Source organism: Saimiri boliviensis, chromosome 16 (genome assembly GCF_048565385.1).
Source record: "Saimiri boliviensis isolate mSaiBol1 chromosome 16, mSaiBol1.pri, whole genome shotgun sequence".
Lineage (NCBI taxonomy): Eukaryota > Metazoa > Chordata > Mammalia > Primates > Cebidae > Saimiri > Saimiri boliviensis.
The window spans coordinates 63,968,671-63,993,174 of NC_133464.1; the positions used below are offsets into that span (position 1 = coordinate 63,968,671).

The window sequence follows — 24,504 nt, forward strand, 5'->3', positions numbered from 1 at the left end:
GTGCTTCCCCCCACCCCTCAACTCCAAATGGATTTGTCAGGGGTTCTTTTCTTTGATAAAGAGTGGAGAGTAAGATTTATCAAGGGGCTGTAATCCAAATTACAGAAAGTCAGAACGCAAGATTGAAAGATACACATTTTGGCTGCTGCCAAGTCCTTATCTGGAATCAGAGTCTTGTAATATTTTATTTTCTCCCAAGCAGCTCTGGTGAGTCGAGCCACGATCTGCGTTATCCATCTGCCTACTTTGGAGCGGGATGTTGTACTATTTGGCGGCTTAAACGCTTTAGGTTCTTGCCAGGGCATTAAGAAAGGCTCTCATGTTAAATTAAGTCAATTAATAAATGGAGACACATTAAGCAATCAATTTTGTCAGCCTATCTCCCCACCATTATGTATGGTTGGCTGTAATCACAAGATAAATGCAATGTGCTGATCTATGGTAATGTTCAATAATACATTCTCCGCCAGGCTCAATTCATCAGGGAGTTTCGGTAGGGAAGGCATTTGTTATTGGCTGTCTCTGCACCTCAAGGATAACATTTCTGTCCTTTTGATTGGCCGCCTCACTGCTGCAAGATTCTAACCGTCTTATTTTGATGATGAATATGAAGGCGCGCTAAGCCGGGCTGGAGCGGAGTGTCTCCGAGGCTGCGCTCCTGCCAGAGCCCAAGGACTCACCGCTTCCTCCGCTCCCTTCCCGGGCCGACAGCCCCCCAAAAGTTGTGATGCTTTTCTTTACCCAGTGCTTTGGGGCTGTGTTAGATCTCATTCATCTCCGGTTTCAGCACTACAAGGCTAAACGCGTTTTCTCCGCGGCTGGGCAACTTGTCTGTGTCGTCAACCCCACGCACAACCTAAAGGTGAGTCTCTCTCTGTGTCATTTTCTCTTCCCCCGGCTCGGGTTCAAGTCCTTTCTCGGAGGCGGCAGCGACCCTCCAGCGAGCGCGTGCAGCCCTTTGCACCCCGCTTCGCGGGGGGCTGGGACTGTGTCTGGAACCCGGCGTCTGCCTGGCTCGCGGTCTAGGTGGCTGGGTGCTGGTAGTGACCGAGCGTGGTCTCCCTACCGGCAAGAAAAACTGGATTGTTGGTCTGGTGTCTTTCCCCGACGCTGTCAGCCTGAGAGGGGCCTGGGGGGCAGAAGCGAGGGTGGTGGAGGGAACAGGGGGGCGTCCCGATCACTCCCCCCAGTATTTGTGGGCGAGTGTTCAGGAGACAGGATATGAAGTTAGCCAAATTGCTCTCTTCTGTCCCATGTGTTCCGAGAGGTGGTCAAACACGAGGATTTTGGAAGCTACTAGGGGGTGAGGAATCCTGAAACACGGACCTGGGAGTTTTGGGGGGGGGGGGGTTCGGTTCTTTCTGCAAAGTATTTGTCCTTGTCCTCAGACTCGTGTGTGTGTGTGTGTGTGTGTGTGTGTGTGTGGTGTCGGGAGGATTTTGGCTTTTCTCCTTCCTGCTGGTTAGATGCGCTCTTTGCACTGAAGACAAGAGGAGCAGGATTTGCCTGGATTGTGTAATAATGAAACCAGCTCCAAGCTGCTGCAGCTACTGCCTGGAGCTCCCTAGGCAGCTGGGTGCTGGGTTGCTTGCGGCTGCCTTGCTGCCCTGCGGACTCTGCATTTGTATCCTCAAGTCAGTGCCCTTTTAGGGATCAGACAAAATGTGGGATCCAGCACAGCCGCTACACATCACAGCCAAAACCGACTGGGAAAGGAAGGATGGGCCACTGGGTAGGGGTGAATGGGGGAGGGGAAGAGAGGAAGTCAGGGGGCTGGGGGCTGGGGGCTGGAGAGAGGCCATAACTGAACTCCCCAGATGGGAAACTCAGCACCTTGCCTCTATCCTAACATAAGAGGTGGACTCACTGAAAGTTCCTTTCCTGTCCTCCTCTGTAAGGCAGAACTGGGTGCAGGGGGGAGGGGCCGTGTCTGCAGCGCCAGTGCCAGACAGTCTGTGAGGATAGATCTGTCACTTTGACCACTGCTGTAGCACTGCCTGTTGTCCGTCACTTTATAAACTCCCACGGCCAGACTGTCCTCAGCTGGAAACCCGCAGGTCAGCACTGATGGGTACCCTCACTCCCAATTCCTGGAAGTCCCTAGGAAAGACAGCTGGCTTGGAGCTGCTGGGGCTACATGCCAAGGCCAATCCTGGCGGAGGGGTGATGGACCGTCCTGGGACCCCAGTGGTGCACCTGACCTAGGATCTGACTCTGTCTGGTACCCCAGCTCTGACGAATGCCATCGCATGCCACTGTTCACACCTGCTCTTGCTTGCGCGCTCTTTCCTCTCATTTCACTATTTTTTTTTTCTTTTATGGCTTAGTTTTATAAATGAGAATTCACTACCAGTCATCCTTGGCAAAGCAAGTATACAGTATAGACATTAAAATATAATTCTGAATTCCATTTTATGGCCACTTTTGAGACCACATTCAAACTCCCATTATTTTGTCACTTTGCGTTTGTTAGTTCCCTGGAGCAAGAAATTTTGTTTACTTCTGTTTTGTATTTTAATACCTTTAAAAATTGCTTATGAGACTTTAGCATTTCCGAAGTTTGAATTTATGTGGTTCATGGACTGCAGTCGATGATGGAGAATAGAAGGGTGTTAAGGTCTCCGAGAGGAGTCCTCACTCCATTTGTGTGTATTTCTCAATGATGTCTCCCTGGATATTAACGAGTCGTCTTGCTGCCCTAACTCAGGAGTCCAGAGTCAGGGTTGGAGGCCTTGAGTCAGCTCTGGCCAGCTGTGTGAACTTGAATCCCTCCTCCACCTGTTTGAGCCTTCCCTTCCTCACCTTTTAAATGGGCTTATGGTCTGCTCTTTCTCCGCCTCAGCTTTTGAGATTGAAGAGAGGTATTAGAAGTGCTTTATTACTCTCCTCTAAAAATAATGTATGCTATTGTATATATAATTTGTAGAGTTCCAAAAGCAAATTCAAAAGTTGTCACTTAACACCTTCAGGCAATTTAGAAATCATATATGCAATAACATAAAAGTGGATGACATATGCTTTGAGAGGCCATGGCTCACTTTTTCACTTACACTTTCATTTGGCTTTTCATTTCCCATAAAAAAAACTCTTAGGGATTTTGCTCAGAGGAACATCACCGCAGGTACACAAAGAAAGTTGGGTGCTGCTACTGTCCCCAGGATGTAGGATAGGGCACACAGGATCTGAAGAGGGTGCCAGGTAGGGAGAGACCCTAAGGGTCCAGGTGGCCCATCAGAGAATTTTTACCCCCTTCTCAAACCTAAGGGCTAATAGCCATTTGGAGAGCTTTAAAAAGACTAACTCTATAGGAACATCACTGCCCTGCTGCTTGTATTAAAAAGCACATGTAACCTCAAAAAAAAATTCTCTTTCTAAACATTGATTTCCATAAACCGACCATGAGAATGTCCCTTGGAAGTAATAAGCTGTGATCTATGTAGTGGGGACGAAAGTCCTTTTTTTTTTTTTTTTTTTTTTTTTTTTTTAAGGAAAAAGAAAACGTGTGGCAATATTAACCCAGAATAGCTATTGATCTGCTGTGCTTTCCCACACTTTTTATGACAGGCCAGTACATGAGATGGTGACCAAGGAGAGAGAGACTGCAACCTGGCTTTCAATTCTCTGGGTTGCATGTAACTACAAAGAGGGCTGGGAAGCTTGTGTTTTTCTTTGTGGAAGTGTTTATGTGTTTTATCCTTTCTTGGGCTTTCCTGAGAATTTGAACCAACAGCATTTTAGAACCGGAGGCAAGTGCTGAGTTATAATCAAAATTCACTTACAAAGCAAAGAAAATGGTGTATTTACCATGCCTGTATAGGTGACCTTCATTCTCAGTCTTATTATGGTGATTACTCAGTAACCTGGGATTCCTTCAAGCAAGCTGATGCCTTTCCTTCTAAATGGAAGGCAGAGCCTTCCCGGGAACAGCAGATCCTCTGGCTAAAGCCATCAGACCCCTGAAGCTCACCCTAATTAAAAGGGACATTTAGAGTAGCCAGCCTTGAGCATAAGAGACCTCAGCTTGCAGTGAGTGCCAGTCAGTGGAGGGCAAACAAGACCGTTTCCCTCTGCCTCTCTGTCTCTGTCTCTGAGGACTCCTTGCACAGATTAGGGTTCCAAATGGTGCCCCCACTTCTTTCCACCCCATAAAAAGTGACCGTCAAGGAGCCGGCTTTCTTGGCTGCCTGCCCTCTGCTTCCTCATTCACAGAGGTTATTGAAATGTGGTGAGCAGACTTCAGGCTGGCGCTCTTGAGGGCGCCTGTCCCTGGTCCTGATTCAGCACTCCTCTCTCCCTCCTGTCCTTTGCTTTGTTTCTAAACCAAGAAAGCCTTTCTCTCCTGGCTGCGCTCCCATTGGCACTAGTAGCTTCTATAGTGCCCTGCCCTGGGCAGCCCTACCTTCTTTTGCCCAATCTGCAGAGGTATCCTTTGAAGGGAGGAGTAGTCCGTTCCTGTGCCCAGGTTTTTCCAGAGAAGGCTCTGTAGTGCTAGCCAGACCCCCCTGGGGTCGGGTCATCAGCACTTCCCAAGCAGGCAGTAGCTAGGCTGAGGCTGGCTGAGCGACTTCCTCTTCTTAACCGCAGCTTTTGATGAGCAAGTTTCTGAAAGAAGAAGAGCAGGCCGGGCGCGGTGGCTCAAGCCTGTAATCCCAGCACTTTGGGAGGCCGAGGCGGGTGGATCATGAGGTTGAGAGATCGAGACCATCCTGGTCAACATGGTGAAACCCCGTCTCTACTAAAAATACAAAAAACTAGCTGGGCATGGTGGCACGTGCCTGTAATCCCAGCTACTCAGGAGGCTGAGGCAGGAGAATTGCCTGAACCCGGGAGGCGGAGGTTGCAGTGAGCCGAGATCGCGCCATTGCACTCCAGCCTGGGTAACAAGAGCGAAACTCCGTCTCAAAAAAAAAAAAAAAAAAAAAAAAAAAAAAAAAAAAAAAAAGAAGAGCAAAATGCTTTCTGGCGAACTTCCATGAGGGCCCCCTCTGATACCTCCACCCGGTGTCTGTACCACCCCAGACAACCCAATTAACCTTTGCGTGCACACGAAATGGGAGGGGCGTACGGGACAATCGTGGCTTTAATTTAAGTGCCTGACAGATATGAAATCTGAAACTGGGACATTTCAGTACCATTTGTTGATGCATTCATGTGCCTTTCATTCTCAGACCAACCTGTGTGGATGAATGTGTACTGAGTGGCAGTGGGGAGGGTGGGGGCTGCAAGGAAGAGGAGGAGGCAGCTGGGACCAAGAAAGGAGACAGGTGAGATGTGTGGCTGCCTTTGCCATTTATGGGGTAATCTTTGGAAATCCCGTGCTGCCCCGGGCTTTGCTAACTCTGTTTCACACAGCACAGCAGGCTGCTGAATGAGAGCTAAAGACTTGAGCATTGTCTTTAAAGATTTAGAGGTGGCCTTTGGAGTGTTCTGTGTGAATACCTACTTTAAAGCAGCTAAAGGCTTCCAGCGAGATTGTTTAATAGGTGGTGTGTAGGTTACTCAGTTCCACCTCTGACAGTTCCATTCCCACTCCTCTGGGTATTTCACTGTCTGCTTTCTCTGTCCAGGCTGTAGCCACTTCGCCAGAGGGGCTGGAGAAAGGGTAAGGAAGGCGACCCCAAGCTGCTGATGGTCACTGTGCGAGCGTCATTCTAAAGGCTTTGCAGCCTCTTCCGGCCCATGGGTTTCTATGATGATTGTATGACACTCTGTGGGCTCAGAGCAGTCGTGCGGCTTTTCTGGTTAATGGTGATTGCAAATGAGGCTCCTGAGTCACATAACGGGGAGGCCCAGAGCACCAAGCAGTAATTTGGTTAGCCGTGTGCCGGTGATTGAGTTGCTGGGGAGGCTGAAGCCGGCGGCTGTGATGAGGTGAGCCGATTACCTCTGTACTGCATTTATCCAGCAGCGCCAAAGCAAATTTGGTGGAATTCCCTTCACCGTGATCCCTCAACCTGCAGGGACTGTTTGGGAAAATTAGAAAATAGATACTGAAAGCTTTCTTTGAAATCTGCAGAGAGGTCTGAGTTATTTGAATGGCTTCCCTGGGGTAAGATGGATTATTTTCCCAGCAATTAACAAGCAGAAAAAAAATTAACTGTCTGTGGAGGTATTTTACCCTTAGCAAAGTCATCTTGACCCAACTAGCTCTGTTCCCCCAAAGGGAAACAGTGACCTGGTTAGACATGAAATGTCCTATGGAAGGGATTAACCCGAAGAATGGAGACCTTAGTGACAAAATTGAGACTAGAAGTTAGGTCTTCTAGGCCGGGTGCGGTGGCTCATGCCTGTAATCCCAGCACTTTGGGAGGACGAGGCAGGCAGATCACCTGAGGTCAGGAGTTTGAGATCAGCCTGGCCGACATGGTGAAACCTGGTCTCTACTAAAAATACAAAAATTGGCTGAGTGTGGTGGCAGGTACCTGTAGTCCCAGCTACTCGAGAGGCTGAGGTAGGAGAATCACCTGAACCCAGAGGCAGAGGTTGCAGTGAGCTGAGAGCATGCCATTGTACTCCAGCCTGGCAACAAGAGGGAAACTCCATCCCCCCCCACAAAAGGTAGTTAGGTCTTCTAACACCAGATCTATATTCCTACACTGCCCCAGGTTGCCTTCAAATTATGCTAAGCTAAATGGCCCTTGCTCCAGATGTGTGGTGTGGGAGCAAAAACTTGCAAGGGTCCCTGTCCTATACGCTCTGTCCCCTCCGAGGCCAACAGCATGGCCCCCTCGGCTGCGCCACACACGCCGCCATCTCCCCTTTACCAGGGCCTTGTTTTCTTCGCAAATTAGAGCTTCTACGTCGTCATCCTTATTGCCTCACCCCCTCTATGAGTTTTGGGCCATAATTTTGAAAGAGACAATCCTCAATGTTGAAGTCGGGAAAGATGAAAATCCCGAAAATATAAGTATGGAAAAAAACTAAAAAAATTTTAACACCTTTATTTACATTTTTAAAGAGAATTTATTTGAGAAACATACAAAAGCACAACACAGTATGTTATGGCCACTTGACACAGTAAAAGAGGCAACAGTAACATACATATTTTTGCAGGCATAAACACTCATATATACTAACAACTGTAGCATGGGCATAAGTTGTAAGTAGACAAACTATATTCATAAATAGGTCAAAAGGGGAAATGTATAAACATGTATTACTATGGTTGGTAATTGCGTGCACCAGCTTTATAACCGTGGCCGTCTGAAACACTGTGACGGACAACTGAAATCTTTTGATGGATGGCTTAAAAACCAGTGAGTCACCACTGCACATACAGTCACTCAAACTGCCAAGATCTCAAGTAGTCGTATCTTTCATGAATGCAGATGTACAGAAAGGACATCTCTTTATTTACTGAGGAAGTTTCAGCATTTGTACACACACGCACAATGCCTACACACAAAATCGACGTGATAATACACTTTCCTGGAGTCAAATTTGCAGAAAAAAAAAACATAAAACAAATGAGAACTTTCTAAAAGTCCTTACACAAGGTATACACAATGTACACATCTATTATCAGAGATAATACCAAGATGAAATACAAAGTTTAGCATATTGGCACTATGTGTGAATACTACAGAAGCAGTACATGATTAAATAATTTGGTAGCGGAGTTTTTTTTGTATCTTTCACCTGCATTTTTATTTCTGTGATCTTTGAAATGGTCACTGCACTTGTATTTGGAGAGTGGTTGTGGTCTATACATTTAAGTGTATGCTGTCCATTTGAAAGTTTGGTTTTTGCTGGGCCATTGCAATTAAGTGATTTTCTGCTATCACAGCACCAACGTAATTAGCTTTTCAACTTTTATCTTTCACCATTAAGTAGCTTCATACACTTAATTTATCACAGCATTTTTGCGAGGGGTCGGTTTCACGGATCTCTTCCGTCGCGTTGTAAGGTATGCGTAAGAATGAATGAACGATATTCAGCTTCCCCAATACCAAATCTGTATTAGTTAGAGTTCTCCAGAGAGCCAGAACCAAAAAGATATGTATGTATGTATGTATGTGGATATATGAGAGGGGATTTATTAGGAAAATGGGCTCACACAATTATGATGGCTTAGTAGTCCCACGACATGCCCATCCGCAAGCTGGAGACCCCGTGATGCTGGTGGCATGGCTCACTCCAAGTCCAAAGGCCTTAGAACCAGGGAAGCCAATGGCTAACTCTCATTTAAATGGGGGTGCTGGTGTAAATCTTGGAGTCCGAAGGCTGGTGAGCTTGAAGTTCAGATGTCCAAGGCAGCAGAAGAAAAGTCTGTCCTGGCTGTCAGAGAGACATCAATTTACCTTCTGTGTTTCTCCCAGCCATCGGTCAATGGCCACCGACACTGAGAACACCTCTTCCCCAGCCGACCCACTCAGAACCACACACTAACCTCCCCTGGAAACACCCTCACAGAAACACCCAGTATAATTTACCAGATGTCTCAGTATTTTAAAATTCAGTCAACTTGACACCTAACATTTAGTCCACAAGTCCCCGATACCCACATGCATATCTTTAAATCACACTTAGTTTCCCAATGAGACGGTAACAAGGGAATTGTTCTGCCTAACATGATGCAACCGACATGGTGCCATTATCCTGCGCACAGCCTAAATGTACTCATCCTTTCTCTAGATTTTGACTTTCAGAATCTTAACATTTGGGATTTTAATCTTTTGGGAATGGGATTTTCAGGATTTTAGTCTTTAGGGATTTTGATCTGTGGGGATTTCAGCTTTCCGGTTTATGACGTTTGAGATTGCATCTTTTGGGATTATGCTTGGCACCAATTGTGAGCATGGTCATTATGATGAAAGCAGCTACTCAAAGCTGGCTTTGACTCCCCACCTGGCTGTCCTTCACCTTCTCTTCCTCTCTGTGAGCCTCGGTGCTTGCTGTTTCTTGGGGTTTTGTGAGTTATCTTTGGCCTTGAAGAGAACTGTAAATAGAACAATTTTTTGCCTTATGTGAAGTCAGATTTGTCCTTAATGTTTAGCTTCAAAGAAAGCATGGAACCTTGTTGGGCTCTGAGCTTGGAAGCCCAATGAGAGACAGGCTGGGTCTTGGGAAGACATGCATGCCTGCAGTGGGACAAGAGCTCAACGAGCTGGGCCCTGTCATTCACAGAGCCGGGAGCCAAGCAGATAAATCCCCCTCTCTGCACACCCTGAAAACTTGCCCCTCATGACTTATGTATGACTTCTTCTCATTAGCAGAGGCCTGAGTAAGCACATGGGTAGGTGGCTGTGGGAGGGGTACCCAATTCAAAGGGTGTATATCTGCAGGCTCAGTGACACCTCTCCGAGATTCAGCAGGGCAGAGAGAGATATGGAGGCAAAAACTGCATGTCCCCGTGAGGTTGTACATTTTCTTTCTGAGGACACAGCTTCCCTCTGAAGCTTCCCTCTGAGCGGGGCCTGGATGAAAAGGGGGATGATGCCCAGTCTAGGCTGTAGTCCCTGGAATCGAGGAAGGGCAAGACAAAACTCCTATCCCACTGTTATCAGAAAATTAAGCATTAATTAGCTAAGCCCTAGGCCTGTGTTCCCCGCACTTCAACCTGTTTGTGTGTGAGTTTCTACACACACACACACACACACACACACACAGAGAGAGAGAGAGAGAGAGAGAGAGAGAAAGAGAGAGAGAGAGAAAAAAATATTGGCAATTCCGAGATGCTCCCCTGTGTGGGCCCTGAGTGGTCTCTGAAAAGCAGTGTAAGATCACAGGATACAAAGCCCAGTGGGTGAGGAAACCTGGTCCCAGCACAGCAGAAGAATGAATGGAGATAAACAAGACCCTTCTTCCCCATCCAGTCTGTAACCAAGCAGCCTCAGGAAAGAAGTAAGTGGGGAAAGCGGTGTTGGGAAAGAAGAGAAGTGTTTTAGTTGAGGACCTAGCGTATGAGTTTTAGAGTCAGATCTGGGTTTGAATCTAATGTTGTATACCTTGGATAATACCTTTGGCCTCCCAGAGCCTGCATGTCCTCCCCTATAAAATGGCTGTTGTAAAGATTAAGTAATATGATGTACAGGTCAGGCATGCATGGTGGTTCATGCCTATAATCCCAGCACTTTGGAAGGCTGAAGTGGAAGGATTCTTGAGCCCAGGGGTTTGAGAGCAGCCTGGGCAACACAGTGAGACCTCATCTCTCCAAAAATGTAAATATTAGCCAAGCATGCTGACACACACCTGTAGTCTCAGCTATTCAAGGTGGAGGGGCTGAGGTGGGATGATCGCTTGAGCCCAGGAGGTCAAGGCTTTAGTGAGCCATGATCGCACCACTGCGCTCCAGCCTGGGTAGCAGAGCAAGACCCTGTCTCAGAAAGTATGCATAGGATGTACTCAAGTGTTCAGCACAGCACCTGGCATATTATAATTACTCCATCAACAGTAGTTACCATCATTACTAGTAGGTTGAGTCCCGCTAGTTGTTACCTGATGCACAAGATGTGACCCAAGTTCCTTTGCCAAAGTTTGGGTGACCAAAGTTTTACTCCAACTGGATGTTGGAGGGAAGGGGGAAGGTACAGCAGTAAAAGGACATACCCGTTGAGGACCATGCTTTTGAAGCACACAGTGTTCAAGCTGAGAGCCAGAATGATGTTCTAGTTCAAGGACCTGGTCTAACCAATGTCACTCAAGGGGATGAGGTGACTTGTCTGAGGTTTCCAGTGATGAGGCTCCCGCAGGGCTGGGGATGGCACTTTGGTTAAGGACACTGCCTCTCTAACATGTCCCCAGGCAGCGTTGGACCTCTTCCCAGAGGGGCCTTGTTCTCAGGACCTTGCCAAGGAATAAACCAGCTGGACCACAGTGGGGCATTAAAAAGACAAACATTCCTTGTGTCTCTAGTGCTGGCACAAATACATAGTGAGGGACAGGGATGAGGCTCCAGACGAAGTTACCAAACCCTTGCAGCTATCATCCCAGACTTTCAAACAGCAGAGGGGAGCCAAAGGCTACATATTCAGCTTCACTATGGCAGCATCAGAAAGCAGATCAGAAACAAACCTAACATTTTTAGCAGAAGAACAGGGTCTTTGTGGATAATTTAGAGTTGTGGTCTAACTGGAAATGTCAGTTTTACTTGCAAGATGCTAGAGCTTGTAATCACTTCTTGGTTCTTTAATGTATTTTTAATCAAGAATCCATGATAAGGAGTGAACTGCTCATGGCAGGCTGTTTCCAGCGGTGGCACCAGAACTCCCGCAAGGAGAGGGTAGCCTGAGGAAACAGCAGGCCCTCGCTCCCCAGGACAGAAGGACAGGATCCTCTGCAGAAGAGATGGGTCACTGCAGCCCATGTTTGGAGAGAAAGGGCAGGGCTGGTATTAGGAAGGCCCTATAGAGCTGAAATCAAATACAGATCAGTAACCCAGATTTCACAAGAGACTGGCCAGCAAGCCTAGCCACTTGCCAGCTTCATAACCAGACTTCATGGCCCCTCGGATCTAACTGCTCCGACTCTGCCAAGATGTGCCAGGGAGTCCGGGGCAAGTAGCCACGTGGACCCTTGGGTTCCCGTTGTGTACTTCCGGGATGTATGATGACCTATGCTAGGCCAAGGCGGCTACCCATCCTGAAACTCTGACAATAGTTTTCTACTGCATTAGTTACGCATGCAATAAAAACAATAACGATAGTAGCAACCGCAAAGTGCTACGTCCAGGAACTGTGTTAAAGGCTAAGGCATTTAGTCGTCACTGGGAAATAGTATGTTATCATTCTCCGTTATACAAAATAGCAAAACAGAAAGAGGTTAAAGAGCTGACCCAGTGTCACCTGACTCTTGGTGGCAGAACCTTTTTTAAAAATTAAAATTCTGTGCTTTAAAGCATGCCTTGATACGTCATCCTTCAGAGTTCACTTTTCGCGACAAACAACTGAGCCGACATGCTCGGCCTTAGGATTCATACTGAGCGTATTTCATTTTAAAATGCTGAGCTGGGACCCTGTCTTATTCATCTCATGTGTATAAACACACAGACGCTCCGGCTCCGGGTGGGCACCCTGGCAGCGTTCTGTGTGCTGCTCTGTGCTGCCTGGTGGCATCAAGTCCCTGTGGCCTGCAGCAGTGACTTGTTCCCTTCTTCCTGCTTGCTGGAATCACCTCCCAAATTTACTACTGCATCCAAATCCTTATCTCAGACTCTGTTTGGGGGGAACCCAATTAAGACTATGTGTATGTATATTTTTTAACCACTTAGCATTTACTGAGCACTTACTAAGTGCCAAGCACTGTACTAAGTGATTTACCTGAATTGCCTTTTTAAAAATCCTCAGGATAATCCATTAGCGTATTTCTATTTTACACATGAGGAAGCTGAGGCACAGAGAGATGAAGTAACCTGTCCAGAACCCATTCCATGAGCAGCAGAGTTTAGCTCATGCTTTTTCTTTTCCTTTTTTTGAGTCAGAGTCTTGCTCTGTCACCCAGGCTGGAATGCAGCGGTGTGATCTTGGCTCACTGCAACCTCCACCTTCTTTTGGGTTCAAGTGATTCTCATGCCTCATCCTCCCAAGTAGCTAAGATTGCTGATGCATGCCACCATGCCCAGCTAATTTTTGTATTTTTGGCAGAGACGGGGTTTCACCATGTTGTCCAGGCTGATCTTGAACTCCTTATCTCGGGTGATCCACCGGTCTCAGCCTCCCAAAGTGCTGGGATTGTAGATGTGAGCCACAACGCCTGGTCTAGCTCATGCTTTTACCTTGCTGTTGAGCTAGCTCTTTCTCCTGATTATAGAATTGGTTGTCTAGAAGCTTCTACAAAAAGCTAAGCCCTTCCCATTCAAGCTTGGTAAAAATTATGCTTTGTATACAATATTTCTGGAAAATCTTTGCCACAACTTTACCTAAATGCCCAATTCGAAATTATCCTGTAGGAAAGGAAGTGTGTGCTCTCTGACCGTGTCTTTTGAGAAATGAGTTACCTGGTTTCACGGGTGGACAAAACGTCTGAAATTTGGCCTGATCTCCTAATGTGGGTCCTGTGATGGTCTTGGCATTATCCAACAGTGGAAGCTAGTTGACCACCTTGGAAATGCACATGGTCTGTAAGCATCAAAATAGTATGAAACAGCTGCTTTTTCTCAAAAAAGACAGAAAGAAGGAAAAAGTAAAGGAAAGAAGTCTTTTTATACAAAGCAAATGGCCTTTAAGAGAATGCGGCTCTCACCGTGTAACACCTGTTCTCTAAGAGATCTACAGGCTTCTGAAACTTCCTTTCTCATTAGCAGCCATACTCTATAACTATTTTTTATTTTTTCTAAAATCAAAGAGGAACAAAATTTTAATGACTATTTTCTACCTCATTTAACTCAGCGTCTACGCTGGTTTCTGGTAAACCCTTCCCCTTATGCCCTTCGAACATTTTCTTTTTCAAACGCTGCTGTGAGAAGAACTGGGGGAAGGAGGCGTCAGGGTGAGAGGCGGGCTTCTGGAAGGGAGACGGGATGACGCCTCCAAGCTGTGTGTCCAGGTGAAAGCCAGAGAAAGAAGGGACTGCGTCCACATTGACCCTAGAAAGCGGGAGGGACACCCTCAGGCCAGGAGCCAAGGAGGGAAAGTCACCAAAGGAGGCCCCAGAGCCACCTCATTAAACAGCCCTGACATCTGGGAAAAGTCACCAAGGGGTGCAGAAGGCTCATAGGAGAGCCTGGAGCAGAAGGAATGAAAAGGAAACGTGAGGAGAGGCCTCAGACATGGGTGATGTGCAGTCTCCACCACTCCCTGCTCTCCATGATGTCAGCTTGTCACAGTGCCCCTCAGGGTGGTAGCCTGGGTACCCTGGGGCCGGCGCTGGCACTGCAGGAACCTAACCGTTCTCTGCCAACCTCGTGCCCTGCTCGAGCCTCCCCGTAAGCAGGAGGGCTGATGAGCACATCAAGAAGCTGCCTCATTGAAGCCAAAGTGCTACATCTGTTTATGGTAATTAAATAAATGCCAGTTGGACCCTTCTCAGTGTGCTTACTGAAGCAAGTGCCAGAAACGCGCCGCTCTCCAAGAATCGGAGAGAAATTAGAAACAGAAAGGCGAGCTCCCAGACACTTACCACCCACTCCTTGAAAATCTTGGCCTAGGAAGTTTTCCTGAGAATCAAGAGGCTAAGCTCTCATGTGCAGTTCTGGCTGGCTTCCGTGTGGGGTCTCCAGCTAGTCGTTTATACTTGGCTGGTTCTTCCGTCAGATGAGAACATGACACTTGCCCTTTACCTCCCTCCAAGGTGACCTTGATGTGCAGAGATGGGTCTTGACAGTTGAACTGATTTACAGGCTGCCGCTTTTCAAAAAAAGTTTGAGGCGATTTACACCAAATGGTGGGGTGACACGGTGAATACAATGGGAATAAAATGGAGAATGCAAACAGGTTAGTTTTATGGGCTTAACTCATTTATAGCGGGAGACAGAAATTGCGTAGAAAAGTCCACAGATGTATTTTAAACATTCCTCAGTGTATTGGAAACATCAGGGACTTTGGGCTAGGATGTGGCTTTAAATTTAGTTCTAATATTCCGATCTGTGAGATCCTTGGCAAGTTACTTAATCCCCTTGAGCTTCATTTACCTTGCCTGTAATCATGCATACAATGCGAGGCTAATGAAGAATGAATGTGGTAAACGGAAGCAGAAGCACCCAGGCCGGCGCCTGGCACACAGTGGCGCTCCCATCCACGTGGCTTTCTTTCGGCCTGCATGCATTCCGTTCTTCTTCCCTCCCTCTCCCCTCCCTTCCTTCTTTCCTTCTTGTCTTTCTCTCTCTTTCTTCCTTTCTCTCTTTATTTCTTTTCTTTCTTTTTTTTTTTTTTGAGACGGAGTTTCGCTCTTGTTGCCCAGGCTGGAGTACAATGGCGCGATCTCGGCTCACCGCAACCCCCGCCTCCTGGGTTCAGGCAATTCTCCTGCCTCCGCCTCCTGAGTAGCTGGGATTACAGGCACGTGCCACCATGCCCAGCTAATTTTTAGTATTTTTAGTAGAGACGGGGTTTCACCATGTTGACCAGGATGGTCTCGATCTCTTGACCTCGTGATCCACCCGCCTCGGCCTCCCAAAGTGCTGGGATTACAGGGTTGAGCCACCGCGCCCGGCTCTATTTCTTTTCTTTCTTCTTCTTTCCCTCTCCTCTCTCCTTCCTTCCTTTTTCTTTTTCATTCTGTTTCAAATTTAAATAAGGAAGTCCCCCAAAAGCTCCTCACAGTGTTTGATGAGTGAGTTAGAGAAGAACCTCTGGGAATGAGAACGAGTTTGAAATTAGGAAACGAAGTGCGCCTCGACAGGCAGGAAAGGGAGAAATTTTCAAAATGGGGAATGACTCTATGAACGAATCCAAAGCCACCAGATGAGTCTCTTCAAATCTCTGAGTCTTTTCTTTGTTACTGGAGTGTAGAATTAGTATGATTAGTTTCCTCCCTTGCCCCCTAGCTACATCTCCCCAAAAGATTTGGGAGTGGAGAAGGCAGAGCTGGGAAGATGTTTTCTCCCGTGAAACTAAGAAGACCAGGGCCACTGTTGTGGTGTCCCAGGGGGACACAAATCCAGACAGATGTGAAGCTGCACTGCGAGACATGGGCTGGGACTAGGGCCGCAGATGGCCACACATTGACCGCTAGCCAATTATAAAATAAAGATGGCAAATGCAATTCTCTTTTACTCTCTGAGCTCACGGGGGTATGTCCATGCAGGCAGAATGCGGGGTCTGCAAAGTGACCACTGGCAAATATTACAGGCAACTGGGGACATCCAGGAATGTCCAGCAGCAGGAAGCAGGGTCATGGCCACAAGGTGACTGACTGAGGCAGGATTTCTTTTTTTCAACTTCTATTTTAAGTTTAGGATACATGAGCATGATGTGCAGTTTTGTTTCATAGGTAAACGTGTACCATGGTGGTTTACTGCACGGATTATCCTGTCACCCAGGGATTAAGCACAGCATCCATTAGCTGTTCTTCCTGATGCTCTCCCTCCCCCTGCCCCCTCACAGGTGCCCAGTGTGTGCTGCTCCCCCAGCATGTGTCCGTGTGTTCTCATCAATCATCAGCTCCCACTTATAAGTGAAAACATGCTGTATTTGGTTTTCTGTTCCTGTGTTAGTTTGCTAAGGATAACGGCTTCTAACTCCATCTATGTCCCTGCAAAGGACATGCTCTGTTTCCTTTTTATGGCCGCATAGTATTCCATGGTGTATATGCAGCACATTTTCTATATCCAGTCTATCATCGATGGGCATTTAGGTTGATTCCATGTCTTTGCTATTGTAAATAGTGCTGCAATGAACATATGCATGCATGTGTCTCGATAATAAAATAACTTGGCAGGTCTTTTCAAGATGTAGTCCTTGCCTCCTCCTCTGTGAATTCTTTCCTGATAATACTTGACCCCCTCATTTACCTCACTGGTCCTCAGCAATTTTAAGCACAAAGCTCAGACTCTCCACTCTATGCATTCACTTGCATATCAGTGTCACTATCAACGGTGAGTTCCCCACGGGCTCTGTATCCCCAGGCCTGGTATAAATTGGCTTGTATAGTAGGTGCATAGTAGATGTAGGTCTAATTAATAAATCAAAGGCTGAAGACTGCAAGAAAAATGCAAGAAAGTGGGAAAACTAACCATGTTATCAACACAGAGGCTGAAAAACAGGAAAGAGTCAGGTGTCTCTCAAAGCAGGCTGTAAGGCAAAAACGTGATATTCAGAGGACTATGATGTACAAGGCCAGAGCCCGAGGAGCAGTGTTAAGAGTGTTGTTTCTGAGCCAGACTGGGTCTGAGCTCACAGATGGGGTCAATGATACATAAAGTTTAGCATAATGCTAAGCGCTGGTCTCTGCAGTCACGCTACCTGGGTTCAGCTACTTCCTCTACAGATGCCAGTCATGCGACTTTGGACTTGAAGTTTAGCTTTTTGGGGACCTCAGTTTCCTCATCTGTAAAATGGGGTAGTAATAACTGCCTGTTTCCTCTGGTTGTTCTGAGGACTAAATGAGTTAATGTAATAAAGTGCTTGGCACAGAATACATGCTATACGGATGTTAGCTGCTATGATTGCTATTGTTGTTGTTATTGTCATTACTAGGTGTGAGGAGGGCACCCTTAGTTCATTGATCCTGGTGCTGATGCAGAGAAAGGAGAGAGGAGAATCTAGTGTGTCCAGCTTCCATTTACTAGATTATAGCTCCTCTAATCTTGATGGATTAGTTGTTGATAATCCAAAGACTGGTTCTCTACATGCTATTGAGAAATGCTTCAAGTTCCATTTTTGGAGAGCCTGGGAAATAGTCACTAACACAATGATACCAAAGGTTGGCTTTTTAAAAAAATAGGTTGTAGATTTGTTTGTGAGTATATTTAAATAAATCAGGGAGCTTTGTGGTTTGGGAGGTGATGGGAAGGAATCAATCTTTCTCTTTTTGCCTTTCTAGTCTATCTTGTGGGCTTTCACAGCTGCTGAAGGAAACACAAGAACATTAAAAGGACCCTTTTATCATTGAAGGAAAGTTTCTATTTACTTGTCTTTAAATACACACTTATAAAGCACTTACTATGTGTTAGGCACACCCTGTTCTAATTACAAACATTAACTTATTTGATTCTCAAATAACCCTGTGAAATAGAGCTATGATTGTATAGATGAGGAATCTGAGGCCCAGAGAGGTTTAGCAGTGAGTCCAAGGCCACACAGCCGCAAGTGGTGGAGTCAGGATTGTGAACTCAGGAGTTTGTCCAGTGTCACCTCCAGACAGCCTAAGTTTAGGTACTTGCACAAGACGGTCAGTGCACCTCTTCTGGCTCAGGGTAGGTCAGCTTGGGTGGCCCGGCTTTGGAAGGGAGGTCCCATAACCCACAGACAATCAGCTGGAAGCCCAATGGGTCAGCCTCCAGGAGGACAGGGGCGCTGCCCACCAGCCACAGGCCCTGAGCTCCCAGGGAGAACTGCCCTGGAACCCAAAACCTCTCTGCTGCATCTTCCTGTCGGTTTCCTAGTCCCCAGTCTCAGAAGGTGCTAACTTCTGAGTTTCAGTGAGATTTGAGGCCCAGGGTATGTTCTCCCCGTTTCCCAAGCAAGAAGCAGCTCTAGGAAGCCCATCGATGTCAGTAAACAGGGCTGTGTGATTGCTGGGCCTTCACAATTGGACAGCCTTTTCTTTCCCCAGGTAGAGATAAATGTTGATAACTCAATGATGATAAAAACGTTGTAAAGTGTCAAGCACAGCATGTTTAGTTACAAAAGCTAGGAATAATTGCTTCAGCTTTGCTGCTAAGAAAACCAGTTGTTGAGTCCGGGATAATTCTAGTAAGAAATTGGCATTCAGGGATTAATCGTTCGGAATGTAATGACTGCTACAGCCCAAACTAATGAGAACAGAAGGCAGTTTCCAATTAGAATTCTGGGAATGAAATAGGCTTTGCCAGGCTGAATGGTACAGAATGGAAGGGCTTTTATTCCCCCGTTTCTTCTTCTTTTTTTTTTTTTTTTCTTTTTGACCTCAGTATTGGTTGGGCAAAAAATGAGAAAGCACTTTGCAAGAACAGCTTCTCAGAAGATTAGCCAAAGTCTGTGCAGACACCTCAGGAAAACGTGATTGATTGTGAAAAGCCTGGCTGAGCTCTTCCTGGAGGCCCTGAGCAGGTTGGGGACAAGAAGGCCAGGGTGAGTCATCACCACGCTAGGGAGAGGGAGCCAGCTCTGGGCATGGAATCAGACCTGTCCCTGCCACTTACCAGCTCTGACCTTCAGCAGGTCATGTCCCCTTTCTGTTTCTGTCCCCCTCTTGCAAAACCAGCATGGATAGCAGCACTTACTCTGCCAACCGTAATGGTTTCTCGTGAGGATCAAATGAGAAGATATCTGACAAGGTGCTCTGCAATCTTTAAATCACAGTGTGGGTAGAGAGCATCATTCAGATGAATCACCCTCTTTCTGGTCCTTGTATTTGTGTGCTTAGCTCTGCCTTGTTCTAAAAAGGACTGCCGTGTGTGTGTGTGTGTGTGTGTGTGTATTTCTTGCAAAGCTATGAGCGCCATGTAGAATAACTGTCATAGCAAGCAGTTGGTCAGTACCAAAAAAGACCCAGTGTAGTTGACCAGATCCAGCTACACGACAGCCTGAGGGCCCTGGGAGGGAGTTGATTCACTCTATGGGAGTCTAGGATGTCTGACCTTCAGTGATGCCTTTGTCAGACCTGGAGCTTGAATGATGGAGGAGAAATGAGGAAAAGAAGAGGGAGTAGCTCCTTCCTTCAAGTGGTTATTTATTGAGCACATGCTATGAGCATGTATTTATTGACACCTGCTGTGGAGAGAAGTGCTAACATGGAGGGAAGAAAAGAATCCTCGGAAGATGCCCACTATAATGGGTACCTCATGGGAGAGGTCCCAAATGTGTCACCAGTTTCCTAGTTTCTATCCAGTTTCCTCCCACCTCTGTCTCTGCTTCCTGGCTGAATAGAATTTCCCTGAATTCTTTCAGCTACCCAGAAGGCACATGCATCAAAGTCCCACCGCAAAATAAAGACTCCTCAGATTGCCAGCAGGACGTGGATGATCAGAGTACATTCTGAGAGAGGATTTAGACCCGATGCTCTTAGGATAAATCAATGTCAACAGAAAATAGCAAGTGTTGATGAGGATGTAGAGGAATTGGAACCTTTGTGCATTGCTGGGAAGAATGTAAAATGGTGCAGCTGCTATAAAAAAGTATGAAGCATCCTCAAAAAAAAATTAACATAGAATTACCATATGACCTAGAATTATACTTTGGGGCATATGCCCAAAAGAGTTGAAAATAAAAAGTCAAATGGATGTTTATTGCAGCATAATTCACAATAGCCAAGAGGTAGAAACAACCCTGGTGTCCGTCAACAGAGGAATCAATAAACAAATGTGGCAGATACATACAATGAGATGTTATTCAGCCACAAAAAGGAATGAAATTCTGACATCCTACAGGAGTAAACCTTGAAAACCTTGTGTTCAATGAAATAAGCCAGACTCAGAAGGACAAATATTAGATGATTGCATTTACATGAGATATCTCAAATACGCAAGTCCATAGAGACAGAAAGTAGATTAGAGGTTACCGGGGATGAGGGACGGGGAAAGAAGGAGTTCCCGCTTCACGGCCACAGCGTCTCTCTGCGGTGAGGAAAGGTTCTGAAAATAGGTAGTGGCGATGGTCACACACATTGTAAATGTAATTAATGCCACTGAATTGTACACTTAAACACGTGGCGAAAATGGAAGATTTTATTTTAGATATGTTTACCACAATAAAATATATATATACTTTGCTCAAATCAAAACAAACAAACAAAAGGCCAAGTCCCCAGCAGAGTTGAGCATGGCAGGGCCCTTAACTGCCTGGGTGGTGGCACCCCGAACCTCTCTTCCCTCCTTTCTAGGCACTTCTAACTGGCCCTCCCACCGCCGGCCTGGAAATGCTCTCCCACCCTCAACAAGTCCGTCTTCTCAGGTGGGGTTCCTTGGCTGTACGTTCTCCAGGACCTATGCTCTTTCTCCCCAGAACATGCAGCTTAGTGGTAGGAAATCTGAATGGTGTCTGACTCCCCCATGAGCCATGAATGCCGTGAAAACAGCGTTCTGGTTTCTTCTCTCCACCATAGAGACACTGCCCATAGTAGGCCCTCAACAAATACATACATGTTGGGTGAAGAGACACATGAAGGAATGAGCTGTGCGGTCTTTTTTCTCACATCCCCCCTTCCTCTTTACCCCATTATCCATCATTCACAGCACTCACCGCTGTCTGAAACAATGCGATGTCTTTATTGCTTTATGTTTCCACGGTGCCCCTGCCTTCTCATTAGAGTATAAACTCCTTGACGGGACAGATTATTTCTGCTTTGCCTACCATAGCTTCCCCAGTCTAGAACAGTGCCTGGCACATTGGAGGGCCTCAGTCAATATTTACTGAGTGAATGCATAGCAGACCTTCATTAGCTCCTTCCTGGATTATCTTCTGCTCCGTATCAGGGCCAGCATTGTGTGTCTACAAATGTCAACTTGCACGTGACCCGCTTCTACTGAAAGCCTCAGTGCCTCCCCCCATTCCTGGAGGTAATAAAATCTGTGTTCCTGTTGGAGCAAACACTGGCCTCTCCTGGCACCCCCTCGTCACTGATCATATCCTTTCACTGCTGGAAGGCTCTGAGCTCATTACATAGACCATTTTTTTTTTTTTTTTTTTTTTTTTTTTTGAGACAGAGTCTCGCTCTGTTGCCCAGGCTGGAGTGCAGTGGCATGATCTCGGCTCACTGCAACCTCTGCCTCCCAGGTTCAAGTGATTCTCTTGTCTCAGCCTCCCAAGTAGCTGGGACTACAGGCCACCATGCCCAGCTAATTTTTATATTTTAGTAAAGGCCAGGTTTCACCATGTTGGCCAGGCTGGTCTTGAACTCCTGACCTCAGGTGATCCGCCCACCTTGGCCTCCCAAAGTGCTGGGATTACAGGGATGAACTATCACACCTGGCCAACATAGACCATTCTTAACCCATTCTGTGCTCTCTTCCCGAAATACCTTCCTCTGCCTCTTTGGTTAGTACTTTCTCTTCCTCCAGGGCCACTCAGAGGTCCTCTCCTGCTGGGAGCCCTTCCTCAAACCTCCTATGTCTGTCTCTAGCATGGCATAACCTGCTACCCAGCTGGGTTCTCCCACTAGCCTTGAGGCCCTGAAGAGCTGGGAGCAAGTTCAGTTCATCTCCCTGGCTTAATGCCTGGCGGACCGCAAGCACTAGTGAAGAGGGCTGTAGCCAACCCCGGCTCTTCAGAGGGAATTTGAGAATGAAGCAAGTTGCCTCTTGATTGAGATAAATGACCTGTGTTATAAAACCACCCTTAGGCCAGGCAGGTGTGCCCCCTAAGCTCTACAGGACCCACCTGGCCTGCCTCGGGCTGTGCCCCCACCCCACACCTTGAGGAATGTGCAGCCCCAGCTGAATCTCCCCACTGGGAGCTCACACTTCCCTTTCTTGTTCTCTCTCTGGGTGCTCGGGGCTTGTCTTCTGCAGGCCGTCCTCCCAAGAGTGCACAGGGCCACCAGCGGGCACTCCCCTGACAGTTATCCAGGCTCACTTTTTATAGAGACTGTAGATAGAACTTAGAGATACAGGCTGAGGTGGCCACGTACATCAGGTGTCGGGTGGAGTCGGGGATGGGAAGAAAAGGGGGTGGCTGCCCCTGGAACCACAGCTGACTCTGTCCAAGGGACATATTCCAGAACTCCATGGAGTCTGAGCCCTTATTTCAAACCTGGCTTTCTCATGTGTTATGAAGATGTTCATTTATCAAGAGAGGAAGAAAAATGGAGTTTATTTAACAGCCTATTGGCTTAGTGTGTGACTCTGAAACATTTAGATAAATGGTTCATGCTGCTTTCTGTGACTCGTGCCCGAAGTCTCGCAAATGTTAGAGGCAGGCCTGCATCGCAGCCAGGCAGGAAAGCCGCACCCTGGGACAGAAGGCTCCTGGGGTGTGGTTTATCATGGCCTTGAACCCAAGCGCCTTTAAAAACACAAGATAATTGCTGCCCTAAATAGGGGCGAGATTTATTAGAAATCCTGAGAGAGAGGCAATGTGTGGTCTTCTCAGAGGGAAAAAAAATACTGAAAGGGAAACAGGCAAGACTGGTTTGCCTCAAACTAATTGATGGTGATAGATGTCAGGGGTTATCTCTGGAGGTGGGAGCGAGGGTCTGCCTGGGAAGCACCGTGAGAAAACGTTCTAGGATGTAGCAAATGTTTTTTTTGTTTGTTTGTTTGTGATAGGGTCTTGCTCTGTCTCCCAGGCTGGAGTGCAGTGGCATGATCATGGCTCACTGCAGCTTTGCATTTTGGCCTCAAGCAATCCTCCAACTTTAGCCTCCCAAGGAGGTGGGACTAAAAATTGACACCACCATGCCCAGCTAATTTTTTAAATTATTTTTATTTTTTTACAGAGACAAGGTCTTCCTATGTTGCCCAGGCTGGTCTCGAGCTCCCGGGCTCAAGCAATCCTCCCACCTCAGCCTCCCAAAGTGCTGGGATTACAGGCATGAGCCACTGCACCAAGCCATGTTTTATATCTTGATCTGGGTGGTAGTTACTGGGTCATGCGTATGTTAAAATTCACCAAGCTGCACACTTGAGATGAATGCATTTTACACACCAGCGATTTTTGGAGTCTGTCAGCTTGCTGACTTTTGCTAGCTCTATGCCCTTGAGCCAAGTTACTGATCCTTTGAAACCTCAATTCACTCTGTTGCAAAGTGGGTGAAATCAACACATCTACCTCACAGCACTGTGCTGCTAGTGAAAGGTCTTGGTGCTCAATCTGAGGTAATTCTAGATGAACTATTCTTAAATTAGTTATGTAAGCTATTGCTTATTAGAATGCTTTGAAACTTTGAAAAGGGTGGATTTTTTTAAATGCCATTTTTCTGCAAAAAAAAAAAAAAAAAAGAAGAGTTAATTCTGTTCAAAACTCCCTTCCTTTCTAACTATTCTGTCAATACCACTTGTTTTCACTGACTGATTCCTTTTAAACCGCACGTGGGTCTAGATGCTGGCTTTTCTGCACGGTTAGCAGGTTTCTCCTTCACCATCACGCATGACAATGAGACCGGAATTCAATCCTACAGGAAACCAGAGCACACTGTTGAAAATGACTTATTGAAAGAGACCTTTATTGTCACGGACTTCACCTCGGGCCCCCTGAAAGAGCGTTGGTCCTGGCTGCATTTGATTCCCTATGGAAATGTCCTGGCTCTAACCTAATGCCATGAGAAGCTCAGCCTGGATTGAGAGAAAATTTGGACTGTCTTTGATTAGATAAGCTGGGATAGCAGTTTTTGAGTCTCACAAAATAGTGAATATGCCTTCCTTATTATACTGTGGTTACATGTTGGTGTTACCGAAATGTGACTTCAAAAGGAAAAGTGGGCGACAACAGACTCCTAGCAGCTTCCAGAGCAGTGTTTGTTCCTTCGTCAGGTCTTCCTTTGGTGCCTGCTAAGGACAAGGAACCATCCCAGACACCACTGAGGTGAAGATCATCAGAATAAAGATCACCACGGCCCTCAAAGAGTCTAGCTAGTTCACTTCAGTTTTCTCATCTGCAAAATGAGAATAATAATAACTGTTTTGCTGGGCTGCTGGGAGGACTAAATGAGATAACACAAGCAAAGCATTCCTCCGGGCCTGACCCATGGGAGTGCTCCATCCATCCATCCACCCACTCAACCATCCATCCACCCACCCATCCATCCATCCACCCACCCACCCACTCATCCATCCATCCATCCACCCACTCATCCGTCCATCCATCCACTCAGCCACCCACCCACCCACTCATCCATCCATCCATCCATCCGCGCGATTGTTTATTTAGCATCTACTCTATGCCAAACACCATCCTAGGCTTCGAAGATGTATTAGTGAATGACATAAACAGGTCTGATCTCATGGGGTTTACAGTCCAGTCCAGAGGAGAAGAAGAATATAATAGTATAAAT

The 24,504-nt window shown here is 46.7% G+C and overlaps 1 protein-coding gene across 1 annotated transcript in view; it reads left to right on the plus strand.

Moving 5' to 3' along the window:
* The first annotated feature begins 622 nt into the window (after positions 1 to 622).
* SIAH3 (siah E3 ubiquitin protein ligase family member 3) overlaps positions 623 to 24,504 on the plus strand; it is an 84,594-nt gene continuing 60,712 nt past the window's right edge. Inside the window, exon 1 of the mRNA XM_010344914.3 lies at positions 623 to 862. Within this exon, the coding sequence (XP_010343216.2) occupies positions 728 to 862 (135 nt within the window). The 5' untranslated portion in view covers positions 623 to 727. The remainder of the gene's footprint in view (positions 863 to 24,504) is intronic.